The sequence below is a fragment of the Clupea harengus genome, chromosome 7 (assembly GCF_900700415.2).
Source record: "Clupea harengus chromosome 7, Ch_v2.0.2, whole genome shotgun sequence".
In the NCBI taxonomy this organism is placed as follows: Eukaryota; Metazoa; Chordata; class Actinopteri; order Clupeiformes; family Clupeidae; genus Clupea; species Clupea harengus.
In genome coordinates this window covers 19,189,525-19,213,952 of record NC_045158.1, presented here as the reverse complement: position 1 = coordinate 19,213,952, position 24,428 = coordinate 19,189,525, and the positions used below count along the sequence as shown (strand labels likewise).

General features: G+C 44.2%; 2 protein-coding genes across 3 annotated transcripts in view; both read right to left on the bottom strand.

Annotated features, from left to right (window-relative positions):
* Window positions 1-3,088: 3,088 nt before the first annotated feature.
* On the bottom strand, window positions 3,089-7,665 carry LOC105901065 (tripartite motif-containing protein 16-like). Its single transcript, XM_031571218.2, has 7 exons — window positions 7,035-7,665; window positions 6,428-6,523; window positions 5,970-6,203; window positions 5,575-5,740; window positions 5,445-5,477; window positions 4,871-4,930; window positions 3,089-3,911 (listed from the first exon to the last, which is right to left on the bottom strand). Exons 1-7 carry the CDS (start codon window positions 7,614-7,616, stop codon window positions 3,391-3,393), a joined length of 1,692 nt encoding a protein of 563 aa, XP_031427078.2. The 5' UTR covers window positions 7,617-7,665; the 3' UTR covers window positions 3,089-3,390.
* Window positions 7,666-21,378: 13,713 nt separating this feature from the next.
* The window catches only part of nos1 (nitric oxide synthase 1 (neuronal)), a 37,725-nt gene continuing 34,675 nt past the window's right edge, over window positions 21,379-24,428 (bottom strand). For both annotated transcript variants that reach the window (XM_031570761.1, XM_031570760.2), the window contains exon 29: window positions 21,379-24,241. In XM_031570761.1, coding sequence (XP_031426621.1) covers window positions 24,226-24,241 — 16 coding nt within the window. In that variant the 3' untranslated portion in view covers window positions 21,379-24,225. The remainder of the gene's footprint in view (window positions 24,242-24,428) is intronic.

Genomic DNA, 24,428 nt, shown 5'->3' with positions numbered 1-24,428 from the left:
AACAAATTCAAATTCAGCTAAATTCTTTTGGGGTTGATTGTCCTTTAACACTGTGAATGCGTGTGTGTTTGTGTGCGTATTTTTGCCTGTGTGTGTGTTATACCCCTGAAAAACAGTGGGAATAATCACACGTTGATGTTACGTCAGTGAGAAAATTTACTCAAATCAATCAAAAAACACAGAGTTTACAAACAAGCAACAGGTTGGCTGCAGTAGAATACATACCTCATTTACGTCATTACGTACAGCCATATGCAGGGTTTCTCTGAGACATACTTATTATTTTCTCTTCCGCTGCCAGTAAATAGCATGCAGCCATAACTGAATAGACTGTCAAACACCCATGAACGTTACTGAAGGAACAATCTACTGATAGCTGTGTAAAATATGTCTACATCTCACAAAACCTATGAGGGTTACTTAAGAAACAATATACAAATGACTGTATAAAATACACTGACATATGTGCACATGTGAATTTGCAGTCATGGGTTGAACTCAGCTAACAAACTGGGGTGGTTTCTTTCACACACACACACACTAGCATACTCAGTAAAACTTTACACCCACTTACTTAAATGTTTCATACACACTCCTGAAACTCGTATGAGAAAATAATAACAACCACTTAATAGTGTAAAATATCCACAATATGCCTGAAAAATGTGGATGTTTAACCCCATTTAACACAATACAAGTTTTTACTGGTTTTAAACAGATCTCATGAACTGTTTCTCATGACCGTATGATTCTGTTAATTTAATCACAGAATTTTAACCTTGTGACAGACAGACAGACCCTTACTGTATTGTCCTTTTTGCTTGTGACAACTTGTCACATGTGTGTGTGTGTGGGTGTATGTGTGTATCTTTATGTTGATGACTTGAGTCATAGCTTTTTTACAGTGCTAATACTTAGTGAATGTAAGTTTAAAGTTCCAGGTAACATTAAAGGTACACTCCTTGATTACGTTTCGTTAAATTCAGCTCAATTCTGTTTGGGGTTGGTTGTCCCTTTATACAAATCTGTGCGTGTGTGTGTGTGTGTGTGTGTGTGTGTGTATGTGCATGTGGATCTCTATGGTAACATCAAGAGGGCCCTCTCCTCCCTGGTAGTGGTGGTGGTGTTCGTTGTCTGCTTCCTGCCCAGCAATGTGGCCCAGGTGCTGATCTGGGTAAGGATTGGGTCGCAGAGGACGTGTGAATCCATGAAGGTAAAACCGACGGAAACCAAAACTTCTACACCACGCTGATCCTCACTTACCTCAACAGCATCCTGGACCCTCTGCTCTACTACTTCTGCAGTCCTGCCTTCCAGCGGGTGTGCAGACAGCTGGTGAGACTCCAGAGCACAGAGGGGACAGTGGACACAGGGGAGGACGGGACTAAAGACAGCAGCTCCCAGGCTGACAGACAGGAGTTAGGGGTCTGAGGCTCCCGCTGCTACAGGTGGAGACATACACATTTCACGCATACTGTCATGTAGTGCTTACTGTTTTAAACAGGAATATTCAGCATCTATGAGTATGTGATTTACACATATACATTTTAATTTAGAAATACTGTATTTTTTTATTTCTATGAAATATGACATTAGCTAATTAACAAATGAGCTATTGAAAGAATATATTTAAAACACATTAGGCCTACTTTGGAAGCGTGCACATGTACTTAAGTATAATTGTTTATAAATGTAAATGTAGTAAATAGATGCACACATTTTGAATAAATTACTATTTAATTCAAGTTAAGATATCAGACATGCAGGAGGTTCCATTCATTTTCAACATGGAACATTGTGAGGACATACAGTATATTTTAGAATAGAGATGAGGAAAGAACTTTTACAATCCATTAAAATGTCTGTTTGCTTGCCTTACAAATGCAGCAAGGTATTGCTGTACAGAAGTTACAGTTTTTCACAGTTGTTAACACCCAAAAAGCGAAAATTCGGCACAATTTGCACAACCTTCACATTTGGCACTACGTAACACTGCCTTATCTGCATTAGACTCTGATTTTCTTTGTTAACACTCTGATGTCAATTACACATCACCTTGTTGTCAAAACACAACACACAATGTTCAGTTGTTGCACACACTTCTTAAGTAAAATCTCAAAGCATCAACCTACAACACACAAATAGTCAAATCTCTAAACAATCAGGTCTGTTGAGCAATTTGCAATCAGGACTGCAGCATAAAAGTGCCTTGAGCCTCTGTTTTGTTTGATGAGCAATGGAGAACGTGGCAGATAACGACAACCAGAGGAGGAGGAGGAGGAAGAGGAGGACAAGAAGGAGGAGGGAGAGGAAGATGAGGCAGAGGAGGCAGAGATAAGTAAGAGGAGGAGGAAGAGGAGGACAAGAAGGAGGAGGGAGAGGAAGAGGAGGCAGAGGACAGAGAGAAGTAAGAGGAGGAGGAAGAGGAGGACAAGAAGAAGGAGGAGGGAGAGGAAGAGGAGGCAGAGGAGGAGGAGGAGGACAAGGGGGAGGAGAAGGACAAGGAGAAGAAGGAGAAGGAGGAGGAGAGAGAAGAAGGAGAATGGTGATCTCAAATGAAATCCGGGCAACTGTTGTAGACCATGTTCTCAACCATGGGTTGAGCATGAGGCCAGAGGGTCCAACCTAACCTCAGCCGCTTCACAGTTGCTGCCATCATTGAGCAGGCCGGTTTACAGTATTGTACTGTTGTCTCTGTGTGCCAGAATAAACCTTTTTTTGCTGCATATTTGTGTGCTGTTTGACTATATAAAAAGTAGGCCTACACTGAGACATTTTACAAAAGGAGAAATGGCTCATTCTCCAGAGTCATTGTCATTCGTATGGTGTTTTCCATTTCGATGATTGTGTTTTCAATTTTGCCCTTCTGTGTGCTGTAAATGCTTGGTAGTGTGCAGCAAATGCTTAGTTGTGTGTTCTCAATGAATGTATGTGTGTGTCTTTTGAAAAAATGGCGTGTGTGTACCAAATGAAAACACCAGTTCCATTTTGTGAACAGTTAAGAGATTTGATGGCAAAGAGTCATCTTGCAAAGGGAGTGTCAGGTTTAGCTCTTTGTGTGAGAGGTTTTCAGTTTTCTGTGTTCAGTTTTGAGAAAGCCGTTATTGTTTTGAAAAACGTGTGTTAGCAATTGTGAAAAACTGTAATGGCAGTAACAGCACAAGGAGATGGTGCAAACTCTTATAGAAGCGCATAAGATGTTGCAGGGTTTCATGGAAACACCACATTCACATCAAATTCATAAAAAGTGTGTTGCCAGTTTGACCTCTGACACCTGAACATGGGAAAAACTGTTGTTAGCCATTGATTGTAAGCTACTGTACATTACTATTTGTAATCAAATTCTAAGTACAATGATAATACTTGTTACGTTACAGTTAGACACTTAGGTCACAACAGCTTCACCGATGATCCAGAAGCCCAAAACCTAAACCCAGGGTAGAGTGTGTGAGTGAATGTGGTCTGGACTCTGTGCAGAAGGGTCATTGTGTCAGAGACGTTGTAGAAGGCCAGAGTTCCTGCCCTGTGATCCACATACACTCCTATTCTGGAGCTGGCCACTAGAGGGAGTTTAGTCTCTTTATTATTGTGCCAGAAAGAGGAGTTGGTGCTGTAGAGGATCAGACTCCAGGACTGATCATTACGTCCAAACACACACACATGACCCCTTCCTTTCCTGCTGATGCTTTTATATGAGACTGATATATTAACCCACCCCCCACTCCACTCAACCTCCCAGTAGCAGCATCCAGACACACCCTCTCTACACAGCACCTGATACAACCCATCAAATCTTTCTGGATGATCAGGATATGACCGGGGCTGAACTTTCCTTTCCACCCTCCTGTTCCCCTCAGACAGATGGAGGTCTCTGTTTGCTGTGTTTGGATCCAGTGTGAAGTGACAGGAGTCTAATGGAGGAGAAGACAGGACAAACTTAGGTATTTATATGGATTGCGTTTGTGCGTTTGTGTGTGTGTGTGTGTGTGTGTGTGTGTGTGTGTGTGTGTGTGTGTGTGTGTGTGTGTGTGTGTGTGTGTGTGTGTGCGTTTGTGTGTGTGTGCGTTTGTGTGCGTGCGTGCGTGTTTGTGTGTGTGTGTGTTTGTAAATCGCTGTGTGTGTCTGTTTGTGTCTTTGTGTGATGTTATACATGTTTTCATGAAAGTAAGTTTGAACTTGTATGTGGATTTGCTACGATGATCATGATGCGGACGTGAGTGTAACCCTGTGTATTTGTATGCATGTGCATATGCATGTGTGTGCGCACGTTGTGTGTGTGTGTGTGACAGCTTGCATGTCTTTATGTGGATGTATGTATACAATCATTTACATAAAAAAAACACTAAACAGACCAAATGTTGACCAAGATTTGCACAATCATTTTCACACTTGTCTCAATACCATGTACACTTTTTCAAAACACTACACACATTCACCATATCAGTAGACTATGTGAACTAATCTGCGGACACATTTGCATTGCTTTGATATAAAATGTATTCAATGACCACTTCTTCCGAAATTCATGGATACCTGTCTCAGTCAATGTTCACCACCAGTAAAACTCTGTGCAACTATAGTCATTTTGCAACATTTAGATACTCTGTTCAGAACAGTTCACTTAAAAACTGGACAAAATTTAGATCACTGTTGATGGAAAGATGCAGTATTCGACAGATTATTCTCATTGTTTGCAGAAAATGTGTTCAGTTTTGTGCTTTGATTTGTTTGTTTGCAGACTTGCAGCTGAAAGAGGGTTTTATTGACACCAGATTATACCAATGATAACATACAGTGAAACTATGATTTCTGTGCTAGACCCCTGATGTAAAGGCTTAAGGGCTGTTAGAATCAGTCAGTAAACACTTACTCTTTGGTGGCAGAATCTCATTACTGTTTGTTCTTCTGACTGGGAGTTCAGGATCAGCATCTGGGATCCCAACACAGAGAGAGAGTCATTCACACACTTATTTTCACACACTGACTAAGCCCATATAGTTTTAGCCGGCTTCATCTATGGGTGTTTTGTTTCCTTTAATGTCTGTTTTTATCAACTGTGACAGATCTGTGAAAAGACGTTTCACTTCAGCTGTGAAAGCAAATGTTATTTCTTAGGCAACTGCCTTTTCCTTTACCAACGCTTATTCAGCTTTACAGTGCTCAAATATAACATAAAACCATCACTGGTGTCAAGGAATGTAACCTAAACCCTGTTCACATTTTTTTTTACTGATTTATCTAATGCTTCAACTCAAACTAAAATAAAATGCAAATGCAGTTTAAACTCATAGTGTAAATGCTAATACAGACACATGAAATTAAAACAACATATTTCATCAGATGGCTTCAGCAAACTAGAACTCAGAAGGCTACAAACCTGATCAGTGTGATACAAAAATGATAGTGTGTGTGTGTGTGTGTGTGTTTGTGTGAGAGAGACTCACATTCTAAAGACTGGATGATCTGGATATTCATCACTGTTGAGAGATACAGGAAAAAATAAGTGGGATCCTTGTCTTCTCAAACTTTAAAATAAGGAATTCATCATTTAATAAACTCTAAATTTGTATCCACCTGATACAGATATCCTGACTACTTCCTGCCTGAAGATGTCATCCAGTTTCTCCTCCAGCTGCACCTTCACTCCAGAGACAGATTCCTTCACAGCCTCAAAAGAGAAGCTTTGGTTGAAGGTCATGCTGGGCGAGGAGCGAGGAGAGTCACTGATTGACGGGAAATTCTACAGAGAGAAAGACATAAAAGGTGAGGCAGACCACCTGAATATTCAGTCAGGTCTGTGTTTTCCGAAAGGCTGCAGACATGATGGGTGAATTCAGTTGGTTTAGTGTATATGCATTCATGTGTTTAGGTATTTGAATATGTTAGGCAGATGTAAAACATTACACACTTCGAGAAATTATGCATTTTTTTCTCTCATAAACCCACATGGATGCTTTATTTCAAATTACCTTGATGAAATGGATGTGATCCTCTGTGTGTGAAAGCTGCTCCAGCTCAGCATCTCTCCTCTTCAGCTCAGCAATCTCCTGCTCCAGTTGCTTCAGGAGTCCTTCAGCCCGACTCACCTCAGCCTTCTCCTGATCTCTGATCAGCTCTTTCACCTCAGCACGCCTTCTCTCAATGGAGCGGATCATCTCAGTAAAGATCCTCTCACTGTCTTCCACTGCTGTCTGTGCAGAGCTCTGTTAGGAGACACACAAAGAGGAGTGTGGCAGGAGACACACAGAGGTAAGCAAACTCACTCTGGTGGGACTGGCTCTTCTTGATCAAATGATCAAGGGCAAATCCTGCCATACCATGTCTTTTCTGTGATGGTCTGTATCATGTAGAGATGGCAGCATAACTGTGATAACACAATAACAAGCGATTGCTGAGCCAGCTGTTGGCTTATGTGGTCAGTTCTCACCTCGAGAGTCTTCACAGCCTTCCTCAGCTCCTGCAGATCCTTCTCTCTCTCCTGGATTCTCTGCTGGAATCTCCTCTGGGTCTGCCTGAACTGCCTCTGTTTAAAAAACAAAAACAGCCTCTTTTCATCGCATTGATCAAACATCACACATGACACAACTGAACATTCACAAACAAAAACCTTAAAGTACATTTGAGTCTCTTCAAGAGATTTAATGACACATTGAAGCAGCTGCTATTATTTTTTCAAGTGAAAATCAGGATGAAGCCATGAGTTAAGTTAAAGAGGAGCACTGGTATTAAACAGCAAAAACACTTGTCAAGCTGGCTCAGAATCTAAACGAACAGGACATTATTTTGCAAGGTAAGAATGTGTTCAGTTTGAAGCCGACGGGTTAATGTTTCACTGTTTTTACTCCACACTGGTCCTTGCACCTTATAATCATGTCCTGACTCTTCCTTTCTCTAACGGGCAAAGTCATTGCGGAAACAGCCAGAATTAAAGAATCGTGAGATAGCATTCTTGTAGTTATGGTATTACATTCACAGTTAGTATGTATAAGAGCCCTCATAGAAATGTTGGACACATATGTAGCTCCAGTACTGACCTGTTTGTCTGTCCGTTCTGCTGCAGCAGTGACTGTGTCATGGCCTTTATGTTCGTCCATCATGCACAGATAGCAGATAAAACTCTGATCGGTTCGACAAAATATTTCAAAAACCTTCTCATGATGAGAGCAGATCCTCTCCTGTAGCTGGCCTGTGGCATCAGTCACCTTGTGTTTTCTTCTGGGGTTTACATCATTGTGAGCTTTGAAGTGAGTTTCACAGTAAGACAATAGACAATCCAGACAGGACTTCACAGCTTTGAGTTTTCTCCCAGTGCAGACGTCACACTCCACATCTCCAGGTCCAGCATAAGAGGAAGAAATAGGAGAAGCTTGGATTCTGGTCCCCATAAATGTCTCCACCATTTCAGCAAACAGATTATTTTTGTAAAGTTTAGGTCTGGGAGTGGAGGTGCGTTTGCACAGGGGGCAGCTGTAGACTCTTCTATAATCCTCTTCATCCCAGTGGCCCTCAATGCACCTCATGCAGAAATTATGTCCACAGGGAATAGTCACTGGATCCTTCAGCACATCAAGACAGACTGAACAGTTGAAGGAATTCTTTAAAATAGCCTCTGCCATTTTGTTTGCTTTCTCTCACAACCACAAGCACACTTGAAAAAGACCAAGCGCACTGAGAAAAAGACTAGCAAGTGATACTTACGTTTCGTTTCTCCAGAACATGGTGTGCTGAGGAGTGGCTTCCTCTTTTCCGTCTGTCAAGTTCAGATGAAGGCGGGGAAATATTTGCATGACAAAATCATTTGTTTAATCCTTCAGACGTATTTCCTTTAAACCTGCTCTTCCTGAATAACAGCTATGTGTGTGTGTGTGTGTTCGTGTGTTGAAGACGAGTCATAGCTTTTTACTGTACTAGTATTAAGTAAATATGAATGTAGAGTCCCAGGTTACATTAAAGGTTGGGTCCTCAATTACAAACTAAAACGCTTTTAATCAAATTTAGCTAAATTCTCTTGGGGTTGATTGTCTCTTTTATACAACTCTGTGAATGTGTTTGTGTGCGTATGTTTGTGTGTGTGTGTGTTACACTAATCACAAGCTGATGTTTCCTCAGTGAGAACATTTACTCAAATCAATCATTGAACACAGAGTTTACAAACAAGCAACAGGTTGGCTGCAGTGGGATACATATCTCATTTACGTTATAACCATATTTAAGCTACAACCATATGCAGGGTTTCTCTGAGACATAATTCTCATAATTCACAAAACCCATAAAAGGTACTGAAAGAACAATATAGAGATAGCCGTGTAAAATATGTCTACATCTCACCAAACCTATAAGGGTTACTTAAGAAACATAACACAAACGACTGTATAAAATACACTGACATATGTGAACATGTGAATTTGCAGTCATGGGTTGAACTCAGCTAACAATCTGGGGGGGGTTCGTGCACACACACACACACACGCTAGCATACTCAGTCAAACTTTACACCCACTTACTTAACGTAGCCAGTCTACTCTTCACCTCTGACTGCAGGACACTATAATACCTTCTCTCTGTTCATCATCTGCCTGTTTGCATTGCTTCTTCAGCTGCCTCCTTTCACAAATCAGCCTTTCTATTTCAAACCTGTCACCTTGACCTTGCTTTTCCTTCATAGCTCTCTGACAAACTCCATATCTTTTTATGCCCTACTTATAGATTAACTTACCCATGCGATTCAATCTATACTCCGCTCTACCCTTCAAATTCTACTAAAATTCCTTTTAAATCAACATTGATGTTCAATAATACCTTTCCTTGACTTCAGAGGGCCCTGACCATCTAACCTTTGGTTTCTGCCCAGTGGCGGTGCCAGACATTCTTTTCTGCAGGTGCTATGGGGGAGCTCTGCGTTTTAGCGAGGGTGCTATGAAATGAGGGTGATGGCCTATGTGTGACATGGTTATCTACTACAACACCTCCCCTTCATATCGTCTATCATCCATGGACGGATTAAGAAACCACGGGCCCCTGGGCCTGGGCCTGGGCCCGGTAGGCCCGTTCGTTAATCCATCCCTGCGTGACAGGCACACATCAACACAACAAAGAAGTTTGTTCCTGTTTGCCTTGGAATATGCAATGCAATTGTGATCAATAGTAATACGCATGAGTTCTACAGTAAGATGCTCTAATTCACTCTAATTGTGATTTACAGCAGTATGCTGCATAGGCGCTACAATAGTACCATCCAGTGAAATACTGTGGATCAGTGCTGTTGCAGTTTTGGTTGTTGATTTCATATAGTTACATTGTACTCGTGTGACCCTGGTTTGCACCGTTCTTGATTATTTAAAAAAAAAAATTAAAAAAAAAAAATCAGATCTGTGGGGCACGGATAGGTAAATTAAAATGGTATAATTTCCATGTGACTTCTGGTCTTAAAGGGGGGAAAGTGTGAATTGTGCTCGTGGGTAAAGCTGGAGCAGGGAAAAGTGCCTCCAGAAAACAGAAGTAGGACCAGAAGGTAAACATGAGGTGTTGGGTGCAGTCGAGCATGTTAGGATCTTGTGAAGCACAACTGCAGGAGACAAGGTTTGGAGGACTCACAGAGGGTTTATTCCAGAAACAACAACGGATTCAATGGCACACGGTAAACAAAAGATGTCCTTCCAATAAATAACACAAAACGCCGTCTTAAGGCAACAAACTCAAAAAGTCCACAAAGTATCCAAAATCACAGAAACAATATAAAGTCCAACAGACCGTGAGCTGCGGCAAACAAGGATCAATAATCACAGGAGCAAGTTCCTGCTAGGAGCAGGTGAGCATACAGCGTTGACTGTCCCTCGGTTAGAAATCCCATGACTGAGCAACGAAGCTCAGAAACAAGGGGCTTAAGACAGCCGCCTGAAACGAGGACCAGGTGATTCCTCTGATCACCTGGCATGGGGTTTCCTAGGCCGGAACTCAGGGGCTTGTGGGTTCTGGCGGCATCTCCTGGCCGGTCGAGGTATGACAGTACCTCTCTCCTTACGACCGTCACCGGACGGTCCTGCGACACCAGGCTGGTCTCTTCGGAAGTCGCGGATGAGGGACTTGTCAATGATGTGGCGTGCTGGTATCCAGCAGCGTTCCTCCGGACCATACCCCTCCCAATCAACCAGGTACTGTGTTCCCCGGCCCACTCGCCGAGAGTCCAGGAGTTCTTTAACTGTGAACACTGGACCGCCTGCCACAAAACGAGAAGGTGGAGGTGGGGGGGCTGGAGGAGACAAAGGGGAGGTTAGAACAGGCTTCAGTTAAGAGACATGAAAAACTGGGCTCACCCGAAGCGACCTTGGTAAGGCAAGCTGATACGCCACTGGATTTATCCGCCTCACAATCCTAAAAGGCCCGATGAAGCGTGGCTTGAATTTCTTGGACTCCACACGCAGAGGGATATCCCGTGTGGACAACCACACCTTCTGGTCCACGCGGAATGATGGGGTAGCTCTCCTCTTGCGGTTGGCCTGACGCTGAGAGCATGCGGAGGCACGCTTCAGGGCTGTACGAGCTCGCTTCCAGGTTCTTCTGCACCTAGCAATAGCAGCTTCAGCAGAGGGGACGTTCACCTTGGGTTGCTCAGAGGGGAAGAATGGTGGCAAGAATCCAAACTGCACCTCGAACGGACACATACCCGTAGAGGTGTTGACCAGCTGGTTATGTGCAATCTCTGCCCAGATGAGCATGCGACTCCAGGTCTTGGGGGTTTTGGAGACCACACAGCGCAGGTACTTCTCCAGCTCCTGGTTAACCCTTTCAGTCTGCCCATTTGACTGGGGGTGAAACCCTGAAGAGAGACTGACAGAGGTCTTAAATAGGGACCAGAAAGCTTTCCAGTACCTTGATCTGAACTGTGGACCCCGATCGGACACCACATCGGCCGGCACTCCATGGTACCGAACTACCTCTTTCAGGATGACCTCGGCGGTCTCTTTGGCTGTGGGTAGCTTGGGAAGAGGGACAAAATGAGCAGCCTTAGAAAAACGGTCTACAATTACTAAAATGACAGTGTTACCTTCGGACGGTGGTAGCCCTGAAACAAAGTCCATCGAGATGTGGGACCAAGGGCGACTGGGGATAGGGAGGGGGCGAAGCAGCCCTGCGGGAGCTTGGTGAGAAGACTTTTGTGTGGCACACACAGCACAGGCTTGGACGTAAGCGAACACCTGCTTATTCATGTTGGGCCACCAAAACCGACGACGGATGAACTCCAACGTCCGACGTGTTCCGGGGTGCCCAACTAGGTGCTCATCATGACCCCACCTAAGCACATCAGCCCGTAATGTTGTCGGGACAAACAGGCAACCGGATGGGCCACCTCCTGGATCCGGTTCCACCTGCTGAGCCTGAAGGATGGAGTCTTCCAAGGCCAGTCGTACTTGCCCTATCACTCGGTATGGTGGAATAATGTTCTCGGGTGGAGCATCCTGCTCGGAGGCATCGTACTGACGGGAAAGGGCATCCGCCTTCGTGTTCTTAGAACCCGGCCTGTAGGTGAGGATGTAATCGAAACGGTTAAAAAAAAACAGGGCCTGGCGGGGGTTTAGTCTCTTAGCCTCCTTCAAGTATTGTAGGTTCTTATGGTCAGTGAGTACTTGGAACTGGTGAGTGGCCCCCTCTAGCCAGTGCCTCCACTCCTCCAATGCAAGCTTAATGGCTAGCAACTCTCTGTCCCCGACATCATACCTTTGTTCAGTAGGCGTCAGCTTCCGCGAGTAGAAGGCACACGGATGGACCTTACCATCTTGGGATGACCTCTGGGAGAGTATGGCACCAACCCCAGTGTTGGAGGCATCCACCTCCACCATGAAGGGAAGAGCAGGGTCGGGGTGCCGTAGGATAGGCGCAGTGGTGAACCGTTTCTTCAGGGCCTCAAAAGCTGCCTGGGTTTCTGCTGTCCATCTTATCCTGGATGTTTGGCCACGGGTGAGTGCAGTAATGGGAGCTGCAACAGAACTGAAGTTACGGATAAACCGTCTGTAAAAATTAGCGAAACCAAGAAAGCGTTGTACTTGTTTCAGAGACGTGGGCTCTGGCCATTTAACAACAGCCTGCACCTTTCCAGGATCCATAGACACGCCCTGTGGTGAGATGTGAAAGCCTAAAAAAAACGTGTTAGACACATGAAACTGGCACTTCTCCAACTTCACAAAAAGCTTGTTCTCCAAAAGAAGGTTGAGTACCCGCCGGACCTGCTGGACATGAGACTCAAGGTCTTTGGAGAAGACGAGGATGTCGTCTAGATAGACAAATACACACCGGTTAATCATCTCCCGCAGCACGTCATTCACCAGAGCCTGGAACACAGAAGGGCAGTTAGACAAACCAAAGGGCATGACTTTGTACTCGTAGTGGCCACTAGGAGTACTAAAGGCAGTCTTCCACTCATCACCGCTTCTGATGCGCACTAGATGGTAAGCGTTACGCAGGTCCAGCTTGGAAAAAACCTTTGCCCCCCTGAGTAGGTCAAACGCCGTGGACATCAAGGGAAGAGGGTATTTGTTCTTGACCGTTACCTTGTTCAAGCCTCTGTAATCAATGCACGGGCGTAGGCCCCCATCCTTCTTGGGCACAAAGAAAAAACCTGCTGAAGCAGGAGACGTGGATGTTGTGATTAACCCATTACCAAGAGCCTCCTGAATGTATTCCTCCATTGCTCTGGTCTCAGGTACGGACAGCGGGTACAGTCTACCCCGTGGGGGCATCATGCCAGGCAGGAGGTCAACAGCCATATCGTATGGTCTGTGTGGAGGAAGAGTACTAGCCTTGGACTTAGAGAACACTTCTCTCAGGTCATGGTACTGCTGAGGCAACGATGCTAGGTCTACCTCGGGAACTACTTGAGAAAGCTTTGGCGACCCCTGGACCATGGTCCTGTGCACGCCGTGTCCTCTGGGCAGTTCACCGGAGCAGGTCCCTTCACACTCTGGTCCCCAAGCTACTAAAACACCCCTTCTCCAATTAAACTGGGGGGAGTGTGTTTTTAGCCAGGGATACCCCAGTACCAAAGGCTCTCTTGGGGAGTCAATTAAAAAGAATCTACACCATTCCACATGTTTGACCCCCACCTGCATCTTCAAAGGCTTAGTGACAAACTCAATCAGTCCTGACCCTAAGGGTCGTCCATCTAGAGCCTGGACAGTGTAAGTGGAGGGACTCACCACATAAGTAATATTGAGTCTTTTAGCCAGAGTGAGGTCCATGAGGTTCTCCTCTGCCCCGGAGTCCACCAATGCAGGGAGAGAAGTCTTGGAGTCACCTTCCCACTCCAGTGTGACCGAAAGCTGCAGCCGTGACGATGGTTGAGAGGACCTAGCCGTCCCGCTCACTAGTGGTCCCCTCTGTCCTAGCGAGCGTTTGTCTTTTTCCAAGAGTTCTGGGCATCTATCCCTGAAGTGGCCGGTCACCCCACAGTACAGGCAGCAGTTCTCACGCCTCCGTCGTTCCCTCTCGTCAAGTGAGATTCGTGCTCGCCCAAGCTGCACGGGTTCCTCCACTTCCTTGTAAGGGAGCTGACTGGGAGGCTGTTTCCTGGGGGGTGCTAAGGAGAACTGGACGTTAGTAGTGCGTTCCCGTCTACGTTCATGAGATCTTCGGTCCAGGTCAGATGTAAGTTTCATCAACTCTGCAAGGCTGTGTCCCCACTCCCGGTTGACCAGGTCATCTTTCAGATCTTCATGGAGACCGTGATAGAATGTAGTCATCAGGCAGTCCCCTTCCCAGCCAGATTGTGTAGCCAGGGTACGAAACGCTATGGCATAGTCTGCCACCGACCGCCTGCCTTGCTTGAGTTGGAGGAGATGTTTGGCTGACTCACGACGACTGGTGGGGCGCCCAAAGATGGTCTGGACCTCGGTCATGAATGCTGCGGCGTCGTGACAGATGGGTAGATCCCTCTCCCAAACTGCCGTGGCCCATTCCAGGGCTCTTCCAGATAGCAAGGTGGTGATGTAAGCCACCTTGGACTCCTCTGTGGGGAAGCGGTCTGGCTGTAGTCAGAAACCCAAGGCACATTGGGTCAAAAAACCCCGGCAGACCTCCGGGTCTCCGTCAAACTGCTTGGGTAGTGGGAAGCGGGTGCCAGAACAAGGGCTGGAAACGACTGGGGGTGTCGCAGGGGTTGAAGGCTGAGGTGTTGTATCACTCCTGGGCCCTGCCTGAGAGGTGGTCGGGACGGAGCTATTCAGCTGGTGCAGGAACTGCCCCAGGGTGTGAAAGCGCCTCTCCATAGCCATACCCATTCTGCTCAGGATTGTGTGCACGTCCTCTGTCTCCGCTGCGCTTGCTTGTGGCTCAGTCATGCTGTTAGGATCTTGTGAAGCACAACTGCAGGAGACAAGGTTTGGAGGACTCACAGAGGGTTTATTCCAGAAACAACAACGGATTCAATGGCACACGGTAAACAAAAGATGTCCTTCCAATAAATAACACAAAACGCCGTCTTAAGGCAACAAACTCAAAAAGTCCACAAAGTATCCAAAATCACAGAAACAATATAAAGTCCAACAGACCGTGAGCTGCGGCAAACAAGGATCAATAATCACAGGAGCAAGTTCCTGCTAGGAGCAGGTGAGCATACAGCGTTGACTGTCCCTCGGTTAGAAATCCCATGACTGAGCAACGAAGCTCAGAAACAAGGGGCTTAAGACAGCCGCCTGAAACGAGGACCAGGTGATTCCTCTGATCACCTGGCATGGGGTTTCCTAGGCCGGAACTCAGGGGCTTGTGGGTTCTGGCGGCATCTCCTGGCCGGTCGAGGTATGACAGAGCAGCTGAGAGACAACATCTGCACTCACAGCGAGAAGCTTCTGGAGATTTTCTGTCACTCCCTGCAGCAGTGTCTCTGCTATCTGCGCCCAACAGACGATGGTACATGAGTCTGCAGTTAGTCACGGCGACCGCATAGACAACTGTCAAACAGGTGAGCACTAAAGAGAATGCTCAGGCAACACAGCAGAGCAGCATCATCATCATTGTTGATTCAGGGTTGACAGACAAATACTTGGTTAGTTTCAACTCCAAGCATGACATCACACAGTGATATACAGTACATGGAGTCCTGATACACCAATGACCACTGAAAACAAATCTTTTTCTCCACCTACTGGTCTCAGGAAGCACAACAATTATTTATTTGTTTAGCTTTCATATTCCATTGTGTTTATCTCAGCCCCTACTTTTAGATTCAGGGGAGATGAATACATCTGATAATACATAAATAATGCTTGATTGTGTTATTATACAGTTATACCAGATATAGGGATTTTTAAGAGACTCCTAAATCACTCAACCAGATCCCAACCAAGGCCTCAAGTAAACAGACATGGTCAAATAGATAGTGTCACCTCTTCTATAGGGTACCGTTTCCCACTACTTAAAGAGTACTATAGCAAGACATACTGTATGCTTTCATTAGACATAGGGTTTGGTTGTTAACTCTGGAAAGAGAAAGAGAGATGCGCTGCCTGTTGAAATGCAGCATTAAGTAGAGGTAGTCTTCTCCTGACAGTTCAGTTCAGTGGAACTGTGTCTTTACTCACAGAGGGAGTTCCATAAATCACATACACAATTCCAGCAGAGAATCCAGGAGGGAGAGAAGGAGCTGCAGGAGCTGAGGACGGCTGTGGAGACTCTCAAGGTGAGAACTGACCAGAGGAGAGGCTGGAGGAGCCATATCAGAGCTCTCCTCCAGTCATCCAGTGAGAGGCCCTGTAGTCAGACCAACTGTCTGGGATTGCTGTTTGGGTCGAGTCCTCTTTTGTTTTGGGCATCTGTCCTCCATTCATCCAGAGAGGAGTCCTATCAGCTAACATTGACTCTCTTTAAAAAGAGGGTATGTCATTGGGTATACAACCAATCAAATTTCACTCCTCCTTTCTGTGCTCCTGAAGTATCGTCTTGATTGGCTGAAATTATTAATGGCTCGATCTGAGCCACTACGTTTGTTTCCCATTTACTATGCCAGGCCCCTGAGGTGAATTTTTCTGAATTTGACAAAAGAATCGCGTACTGCACCTTTAAGCCAGAGCCACTGTCTGGGACCCCTGTGAAGTCCTCAGACAGACTTCCTCTGACATCCTCTGTGTCTCCTACTAGTGCTGTGCCCAGGCTGCTGTGGAGGACTGTGAGAGGATCTTCAGTGGCCTCCTGCGCTCCATAGAGAGAAGAGCTGAGGAGAAGGCCCAGCTGCAGCAGGCTGAAGAGCTCCTGAGGAGGCTGGAGGATGAGATCAGTGAGCTGAGGAAGGACGCTCGTCTGGGCCAGCGCTCCCTCTCACTCAACACAAGCCACCTCACTCAGGTACAAAGGAGGTGCCCTCCTAAACCTAAATGGACTGAAATTAAATTGCCCATCTACACAAAGTCTGCTGTGAGTCAGTGGTACAGGCTGCACAAGTAGTTTAAATGTTTAAAGTAACAAACTATTACTGCTACTGTATATAGTAGAATCCCTCTTGCCTTAATCAATGATGTTAATGCACATGAACACATTACACATAAGAAAATATACAGGGATAACAATCTACCATCATTACTAGCTGGATTAAAAACACCACCATTTCCGCCTTCTCTGTTGGGCCATATGATACAAATAAATGTCTTAGATGTTGCCACCAGGGGTCACTGTTGTCCATCACTTGATGCTGTGCACTCCCTATCATACTGTACTCTTTTCCCAAAGGAATGCATCAGTGACTTTTGTTTGAGTATATTACCCTGTTTCCCCTCCTCACTGAACTGACAGAGAGACTGGGAAACTTCTGAGAGCATGCAAAACATTTCACTGTGTTATTGAGGAGCTAAATGTCTGGAATATTTTTCCTCTGCTTTCTTTTAAAACATGTGTGTTTGGTATGCAAATCACTTTTGCAAGCTTAGTTCATATGTGTAGAAAGATCTTGTTTATTATCTGGGTTTATTGCTGTGATTTGAATTGGCATTATTAGCTACTGTAGTTGTATATCCTTTTGATATAAAGAAGACATGTCAGCATAGTGTCTCAATATGCTGTTGCACGAATAACTTGACAATCTGCACATGTATCTTAATATTTCTGAGAGTTTGCACTCATTCTAGTTTATTTTTCCCCACAGTGATTAAAGCAGTGGAGGACAGTAAGAGGATCTTTACTGAGATGATCCGCTCCATTGAGAGAAGGCGCTCTGAGGTGAAAGAGCTGATCAGAGATCAGGAGAAGGCTGAGGTGAGTCGGGCTGAAGGACTCCTGAAGCGACTGGAGCAGGAGATTGCTGAGCTGAAGAGGAGAGATGCTGAGAATGGAGCAGATTTCACTCACAGAGGATCACATACATTTCCTCAAAGTAAGTGTTGATGAATGTTTGAGGGCATTCATTTCCAGAAAGAGTTTGTTCTTCTTATTATAACACAGTCCACTGCACTTTGAACAGATACCTTACACCATGCAGTTACGGTGTCTGTAAAGAAAGTTTTTGTATTTATCACTCAAAACATTTGAGCATGATAAAGACAATTTCGTTCTTCAGAAAAACTGCTCAAAATAATTATGGCAATTGTTAGGACAGATTAGGTCACATGGAAGGAAGAACACTTACTGACAGGTGGGGCTTGAGTGATGTCACTACCTGTGGTTAATTGATAAAAGCACATCTGCCCTGACATCATGGCTCACAGTTTGTTTGGAGTCACTTGAGCTGCACAGGTACCTGCCTCTTTGGTCAGGCCACATGTAGGTCAAGGCAAACAAGTGGCATTTGGACAACCATTTGTGTTGGATTCATTTGGGATTCTTGCCATCATGCCTTCAACAAAATTGAAGTTAAGGAATCACTGCATGGGCTTGCCCCGCTAGCAGTTAGCCAACTTGAGAGAGCTGCCTGGCAGGTAGTGCTAACACACACACACACACACACACACACACACACACACACACACACACACACACACACACACACACACACACACACACAAGGTATGATCCCACTATCATGAATTTACATGTAGGAATAGTGTGTATTACGTAGTTGAGGCTTTGCTTCAGTTTACGTTGTGAGGAGGGATACGGCTAACATCAGACTAACCCCTAGACAACGCATCTTAGCTGCCAAGACTGTCCTTCGTAAGACAAACATTTGGAAGCCACATCCAGATGCTGCACACACACATCTAAGGACGATATCCAGGTTAGGCTTAGGTTGCACCCAGATACTCATAATATTACATTTAGTTCAATTCAGTTTTTTTTACTGCAAAACAATAACTTTGTCTCAAGAGTTCACATCTCAATCTCAAACATTAGAAGATAATATCTAACTTAAGAGTCTCGTGTGCACTGTAATAGTTGAAGCTTTTAGTTACAGTTAACACAAAATATTCCACATCAACTGTATCAACTGAATTTACTTGTCATTAAATACAGATTGTACAATCAAACTTACAACTTACTTATATGTGGATGCTTTATTTTGAGAATGGAGCTATTCTTTCTCTCTTTCTCTCTCTCTCTCTCTCTCTCTCTCTATCTCTGTCATCTCGTGTCTCGTCTCTCTCTTTCTCTCTGTAAATAATGATAAATGATTCCTATAAATTAGGAAAAAACACAACTCTTCACCCATAGCATGGCAGACGAAACACCCTGGGAGATGTCAAAGTGACAAAATAACCACAGAAGATTAGCAGCCAAACAACACAGAGATATGAGTTTATATTTTGAAAATGTAAAAAAGACAGACAGAGAGAGAGAGAGAGAAAGCAGATATGACACATCCTCTCTGGAGCCTCCCCACTACCAGATCATCTCAACGTCACTTGATACAGATCACAGCCCCTGGCGCGCTACGTACGACTACGAGGCGTTTATTATTTTTTTCGTTTTCGAGGAGATGAGAGGAGAGGAGTGATGTGGTGTCGGAGCAGGCGCAGTTGGCACCTCTAGGGCGGCATATGGGTGGGTGGCACAAGTGGTAGCGCAGGGAAGCACCTGTGATGTAACAGTTCTCCTTCAGCAGCTCCGCCACGACAGACCCGCCCGGCGCCTCCATCCAATTATCCCGCAGGTTCAGCCTCACGATGGAGATATTGGTTACCAAGGGAACTGCGAGCGCTTTGGTACCCTGCAGTTGAATCACAGGGAATCAGCCACTGTTTTGCTCTCGTTTTAGAAACACATTGATACGTGAACTTGAAGACGATGAGATCCCTAATGGGACCTGTTAAGCAAGCTGCATTATTTTTATTTCTTTAATTTGTCAGTGAACACAAATATTATATATCCACATCAACTTAATGGCAATACAGAACATACTCGTGGTGCCATATACAATAGCCTGCATGCCCAAGATTCAATATAGCGGTATGAGATGACAAACAGGCTTGTGTGTGTGGAGGTGATTAACATCTGTGTTTGCTTGTACCTTTACCTGGGGACCCAGACAATGGTGAGTCATGTTTAGCTCACTGTTGTGCATATTCCTGAGGATGTAGGAGGAAGGGACGACCTTAAGTGTTTCACAGGCTTCCCTGTAGCGAGCCTCACCCGTGCGGTCGTACGGCCGCCCTGGCTCTGAAATTATACGAGAACATGAGGATCGCCTGAACTTCTGCAGTGAATAACATACTCTAAGACTTTCTCTCTCTCTCTCTCTCTCTGTGTGCGTGTGTATGTGGAATTAACTCAAGCAATTCATCAAATCATGCCAGCAAGGCACAAAAATCCACCAGATGGTCATTACAGACCAAGAGAGAATAGTTAGTTACTGGGGACTGAGAGGAGGAGATAGCGAGGGAGGGAGAGAGAGAGAAAGGGAGGCATTAAGAATGCATGTCTGAGCTCAACAGATATCTATGTAAATGCATGCACCTGTGTAGGTGTTTCTACATCTATTGCAAAAAAAACAACAGGTGAAAAAGGACTGAGCAGGACAGAGGCCGAGATACAGAGAGGATTGTGTGGAGGGGGGCTGAATGATGACTCACTTCAGCAAGCCATTTTCTCTCCCTAGAGTAGCAACTGCACCCCCTACCACCACACACACACACACACACCCTACACACGTTATCACAATGTGATTCACCCACGTTCTCATCTTTAAAGTGGACACACTACATAACCTTCTAGATCCAGGTCCGTGTCGTAGTCCTCATCCGCAATGCCACACGTCTTTCTGGCACTTGGATGTGCTCCTCCTCCCCTCGCTCACTTCCTCCTCCACCTCCTCATCTCCATCTCCCCCCCCAGCCCCCACCTGACGGCCCCAGTGAGGAGCCATCGGATCGGGTCACGATCTGAGGGAGAGGAAGGTGAAGATGATGCACTCAGACCCTTCAGCCTCCACACCAGATCAAGTATTCAAGGCCGGATTCCTCTCAGAGTTTGGTGCCTTATGAGAAATACTAAATAACACTAATACTTTGAAAGAGAATGTGGCTCTCAACTGACCTCTAATTCTTAAGTAAACATTAAAGAAAACACACAAAAGTACCTGTTGAAGCTACGTATCACAGTTCAGTAATAACGAGAAGCACAGAACAATTTCAGTAGCAGGCATGGCTTGCAATGAAATTACAAATAAAATGAAAACCATTATTGGACATACTGCATGTTACTAGTGGCAGGTATTAGGTCTTAATAAGGTCAAAATGGAAGCCTTCGCCAACCGCATACACTGGTACACACTTGGTTGTCGACACTCCCTCTGCTGTAGGCCTTGCTGGGCCTGCTTGGCGGTCTGCTTCCAATCCCACCCAACTCTCTCATGCTCTGTCTCAAGACCATCGTCTTCCAGCACAGAGGGCAACAGAGACTCTCTTTCCCACAACCATACCTATAATTAGGACCTGTCCCTGGTTTAAAAATATTCCTTAAGAAAATACCTGTTCTAACAGAGCTGATAGTTTCAAAAAGCTTTCCTGAGATAATGCTACATTTACTGTGTAGTAAATCTCTTGCAAATGTTGATGAATGTACTACTGTAAATCAATCAGGACAACTGAGTCTTGAGAAAGCTTCCTGTAAATCCAACCTGGTCTGAAAGGACGGTTTGATTGACTAATTGCAAAGTAGCAGGCGTCACAGTACAGCAGCTGCCCTCCGATCCACAGGAAAGCCAAGACAATGTGGGTTGGTAAATGCCCCACTGATTTATTTTGTTGATGCGTTACCATGGTGCAGACCTGAACACAGGCGTCTCTGTACAGAGTGTGGCTAGAAGCTGCTTATAAATGCCGGGCTCATGGTGAATCTGATGATTTGTAAACTCTTAAACTTATAATGTTTTTAATTAATTAATTGTGATTAATACAAGTCACAATCTGTAAAAAGACATTCCAGAAATAACCCCTAACATCTGAACAAAAACACAAATTCACAGTGTTTGACATATAAATATTTTTTTTATTATAAGTAAATGCAAAGTTTCTGCAGAATGCATCAAAATGGTAAATGTTCAAGGTTCATAGGTTCCACAATAAAAGGATCTCAGCAGACGCTGTTTGAATTCAATTATTAGCAGCAGCATAGAACAAACACCAAATCCCTCAAGCTTGTACCATCCAATTATGGAGGGTGCACGCAGTCACAAGAGTAATACGGACACAGTGCCGGTTAATAGACATAGCATTTTTAGAGGACACAGACTAGATCATGCATTCAGATTAGTGCTGTTGAATTCTCATACATTTGCGAGAAACTGAATGACGTCATACACATATATTTAACAAGCAAAAAAGGCAATAAAAGGAAATGATATCCTGTATAATAATAATAATAATAATAATAATAATAATAATAATTCATTAAATGTTTAAAATACATTCTTATAAAACCTCATACAGTTTGCTATCTTTCGATCTAATAGTTTCTCTATATTTCTTTTCTCAATGCTGACGTTGTACATGACAGTCTCCACGGCTTTAAACTCAATCCAGATAAACCTGCGTAAAAAAAAATGACGCGCAAACATTCAAACATGACAACAGAACCCTTCACAAGCATGTCTCTCTCATCAAAACAAGTCAACTAATAAGTAACCGTAATACGAAGATCAAAGGGTAATTTAAATACGCCACGAGCGGATAGACTCGACTCACATTTAAAATCTTTTTAGTGCCATGCTGGAGTTTATTTTACTCATATGAAGAAAAAAAAGACGGAGTTTGCAGGCACAGACACACAGAGAGACAGAGAGAGAGAGAGAGAGAGAGAGAAAGAGAGAGAGAGAGAGAGCAGGCAAAGGGTGAGGTATGGGGATGAAAAGAGCCTCATAAAAATGGGTTCATCTTCGTGAGGGACTAGATTATAATGGTGGAACTGACTTATCAAAGCCCTACAAAGGCATTGCCTTCAAAAGATAGTCAGTGAAAAAGGTGGTTGCATCGTCCTTTTGCCACTGATAAAAGAGAAAACGTGATCACTGTTTACATTTCCACATGAAAAAAGACCATGAACGTGTCTTTATGAGGTGTATATCAAGGATGCCACCTTTCTCTGAGAGCAAAAGAAGAGACAACTCACCCGTATTCATATATACGCACACACCTTCACGCACGCACACACACCATCACAAAGTGGAAGTCACTGCATTTCAAATCTGCAAAAACTGTGGCCTTATTTAAAGGGGAAAATCCGGCAGAGCTTTGATGCTAAAACTCACAGTGAGTCACAAATGAAGTAGTAATTAATGGTCTCTCTCCCTCACAGACACACACACCAAATGTATACCAAGGAATGAAGCACTAAGAGATTGTTCTATGAATCCAACAAGCTTCCTTAGTAATATCATATGAAAATCATAGAATTTCTTTAATCCGATTAAAAAGCATCAAGCAGGAAATATCGCTAGCTACCATAAGGCAAGAGTCCTCGATACATTCTGGACTGAACGTCTCAGTGAGTTAGAGTCTGTCCATGCAGGGAGGGAGAGGGTTATCTATGACTCATGAGTGCTGTATGTGCATAAAGCAACTTTACACGTTGTCAAGTCCACTCAACAAGACCCTGGGGTTGGAAAAAACGCTTGATGCTTCTCTCTTTCTCTAGTCATCTTGCTGTTCCAAAACATTTGAGAATTGGAGTAACTGAGTAGCTTTCAAAAGTGGGTTTCTCTTGACTTGTCTGGCCTTGTCCTATAGGAAGTGACTGGGAGCTGACAACTGCCATTTGGCACAGGTAAATGTTGCCTTCTGTGAAACTCCACTATTCCATGCAATATTTCACATCACATCATTTTCAGACTTTGTGGTTTGTAATATAGTGATAGTGGGATTCAAGTCTTCATTTCACTATTCCAGCTGAATTATGTCAGAATGTTCTGAGTAAACCTACTCATTTTATTCTGTAAAAGGAACTCAAGCATGTACAGATATAACAATGGTGCTGTCTTTCTCCACACACGGCTGCTACCTGTCATCACAGACAAAACACTGGGGGAGATGTCAGGATTTTCAACTTAAGTTTTTGAAGTGATCTTTGTTTAAAATGCTGCCACAAATACAATGGTGTCTAGGTTCCGTCTGTCTCAGAGCTACACAATAAAGTAGACGGATACAGAGATGCTGAGCACATGTGCAAATCCTTTTTTTTTTTTCTCGCTCAAATCTTAGTGCCATGCTGAGTGTTAGTACTAAAAAAGCTAAGCTTCCCCAGAAGTGAACTGTACAGACCTCAGTTGCATCTGATCTAGAGAAGCTCTGGAATGTCTTTTCTGTAAATCTTACTCCAACAAAACACTACACTGAGAGAGGTGCAGGTTGGACTTGAACCAAACTAAACACGGTCCAGCTCGTCCCCAACATTACGTAAACCCAGATAGGTTAGAAGCACAGCTGATTTCTGTCAGGGCGTTCTTGCCTGACGTTTTTAACTTCGTCCAGTGGCCATTGTTGTGATCATCTTTACATGACGGTAATTCAGGTATAGGCAACTGTTAACAACAACAAAATATTGTGCAGTCTTAAAGTTGCAGATCGCAATTTGGATTCACAGAGTTTTACGATTTTACAATGAGGTGAGAGCAAAACATTGATATCTTTTACAAAATGAAAATTAAAGGAAGTTGCAGAGTTAGGCATAACAAAGCATAATCTGATTTTCGTTTTTTTTTTCTTTTTAAAGGAAAAACAAATATGGACACAGTATTCTTAACTAGCAGTGTCACTTGCTTCTTGTGCACTTCTGACCAGTCTTTTCCACCCAGGCCAGAACAGCTCCATAAATGGCACCTTATGAACAGAAAACCCTAGAAAGAAAGAAAAGGAAATAAAAGAGATTTGATATTTTAGCACATGTTGTGATTCTTCCACCTGACACAAAAACACAATGAAAAGTGCATAAGAAACACCTGCCTGTACATATCACTCAATCACTGCCCCCACACGAGGAGGCCGATTACAAAGTGGGAGAGTTTGACGCGCTACCATGTCTCT

Bases quoted from the DNA above. Each gene is read 5' to 3' on its own strand.
- LOC105901065 (XM_031571218.2), bottom strand. From the start codon at position 7,616: ATGGCAGAGGCTATTTTAAAGAATTCCTTCAACTGTTCAGTCTGTCTT. The intron at 5,478-5,574 runs GTGGATACAAAT...ATCTCTCAACAG, and splicing joins AGTCAGGATATCTGTATCAG to TGATGAATATCCAGATCATC. The intron at 4,931-5,444 runs GTGAGTCTCTCT...TTGGGATCCCAG, and splicing joins GATCATCCAGTCTTTAGAAT to ATGCTGATCCTGAACTCCCA.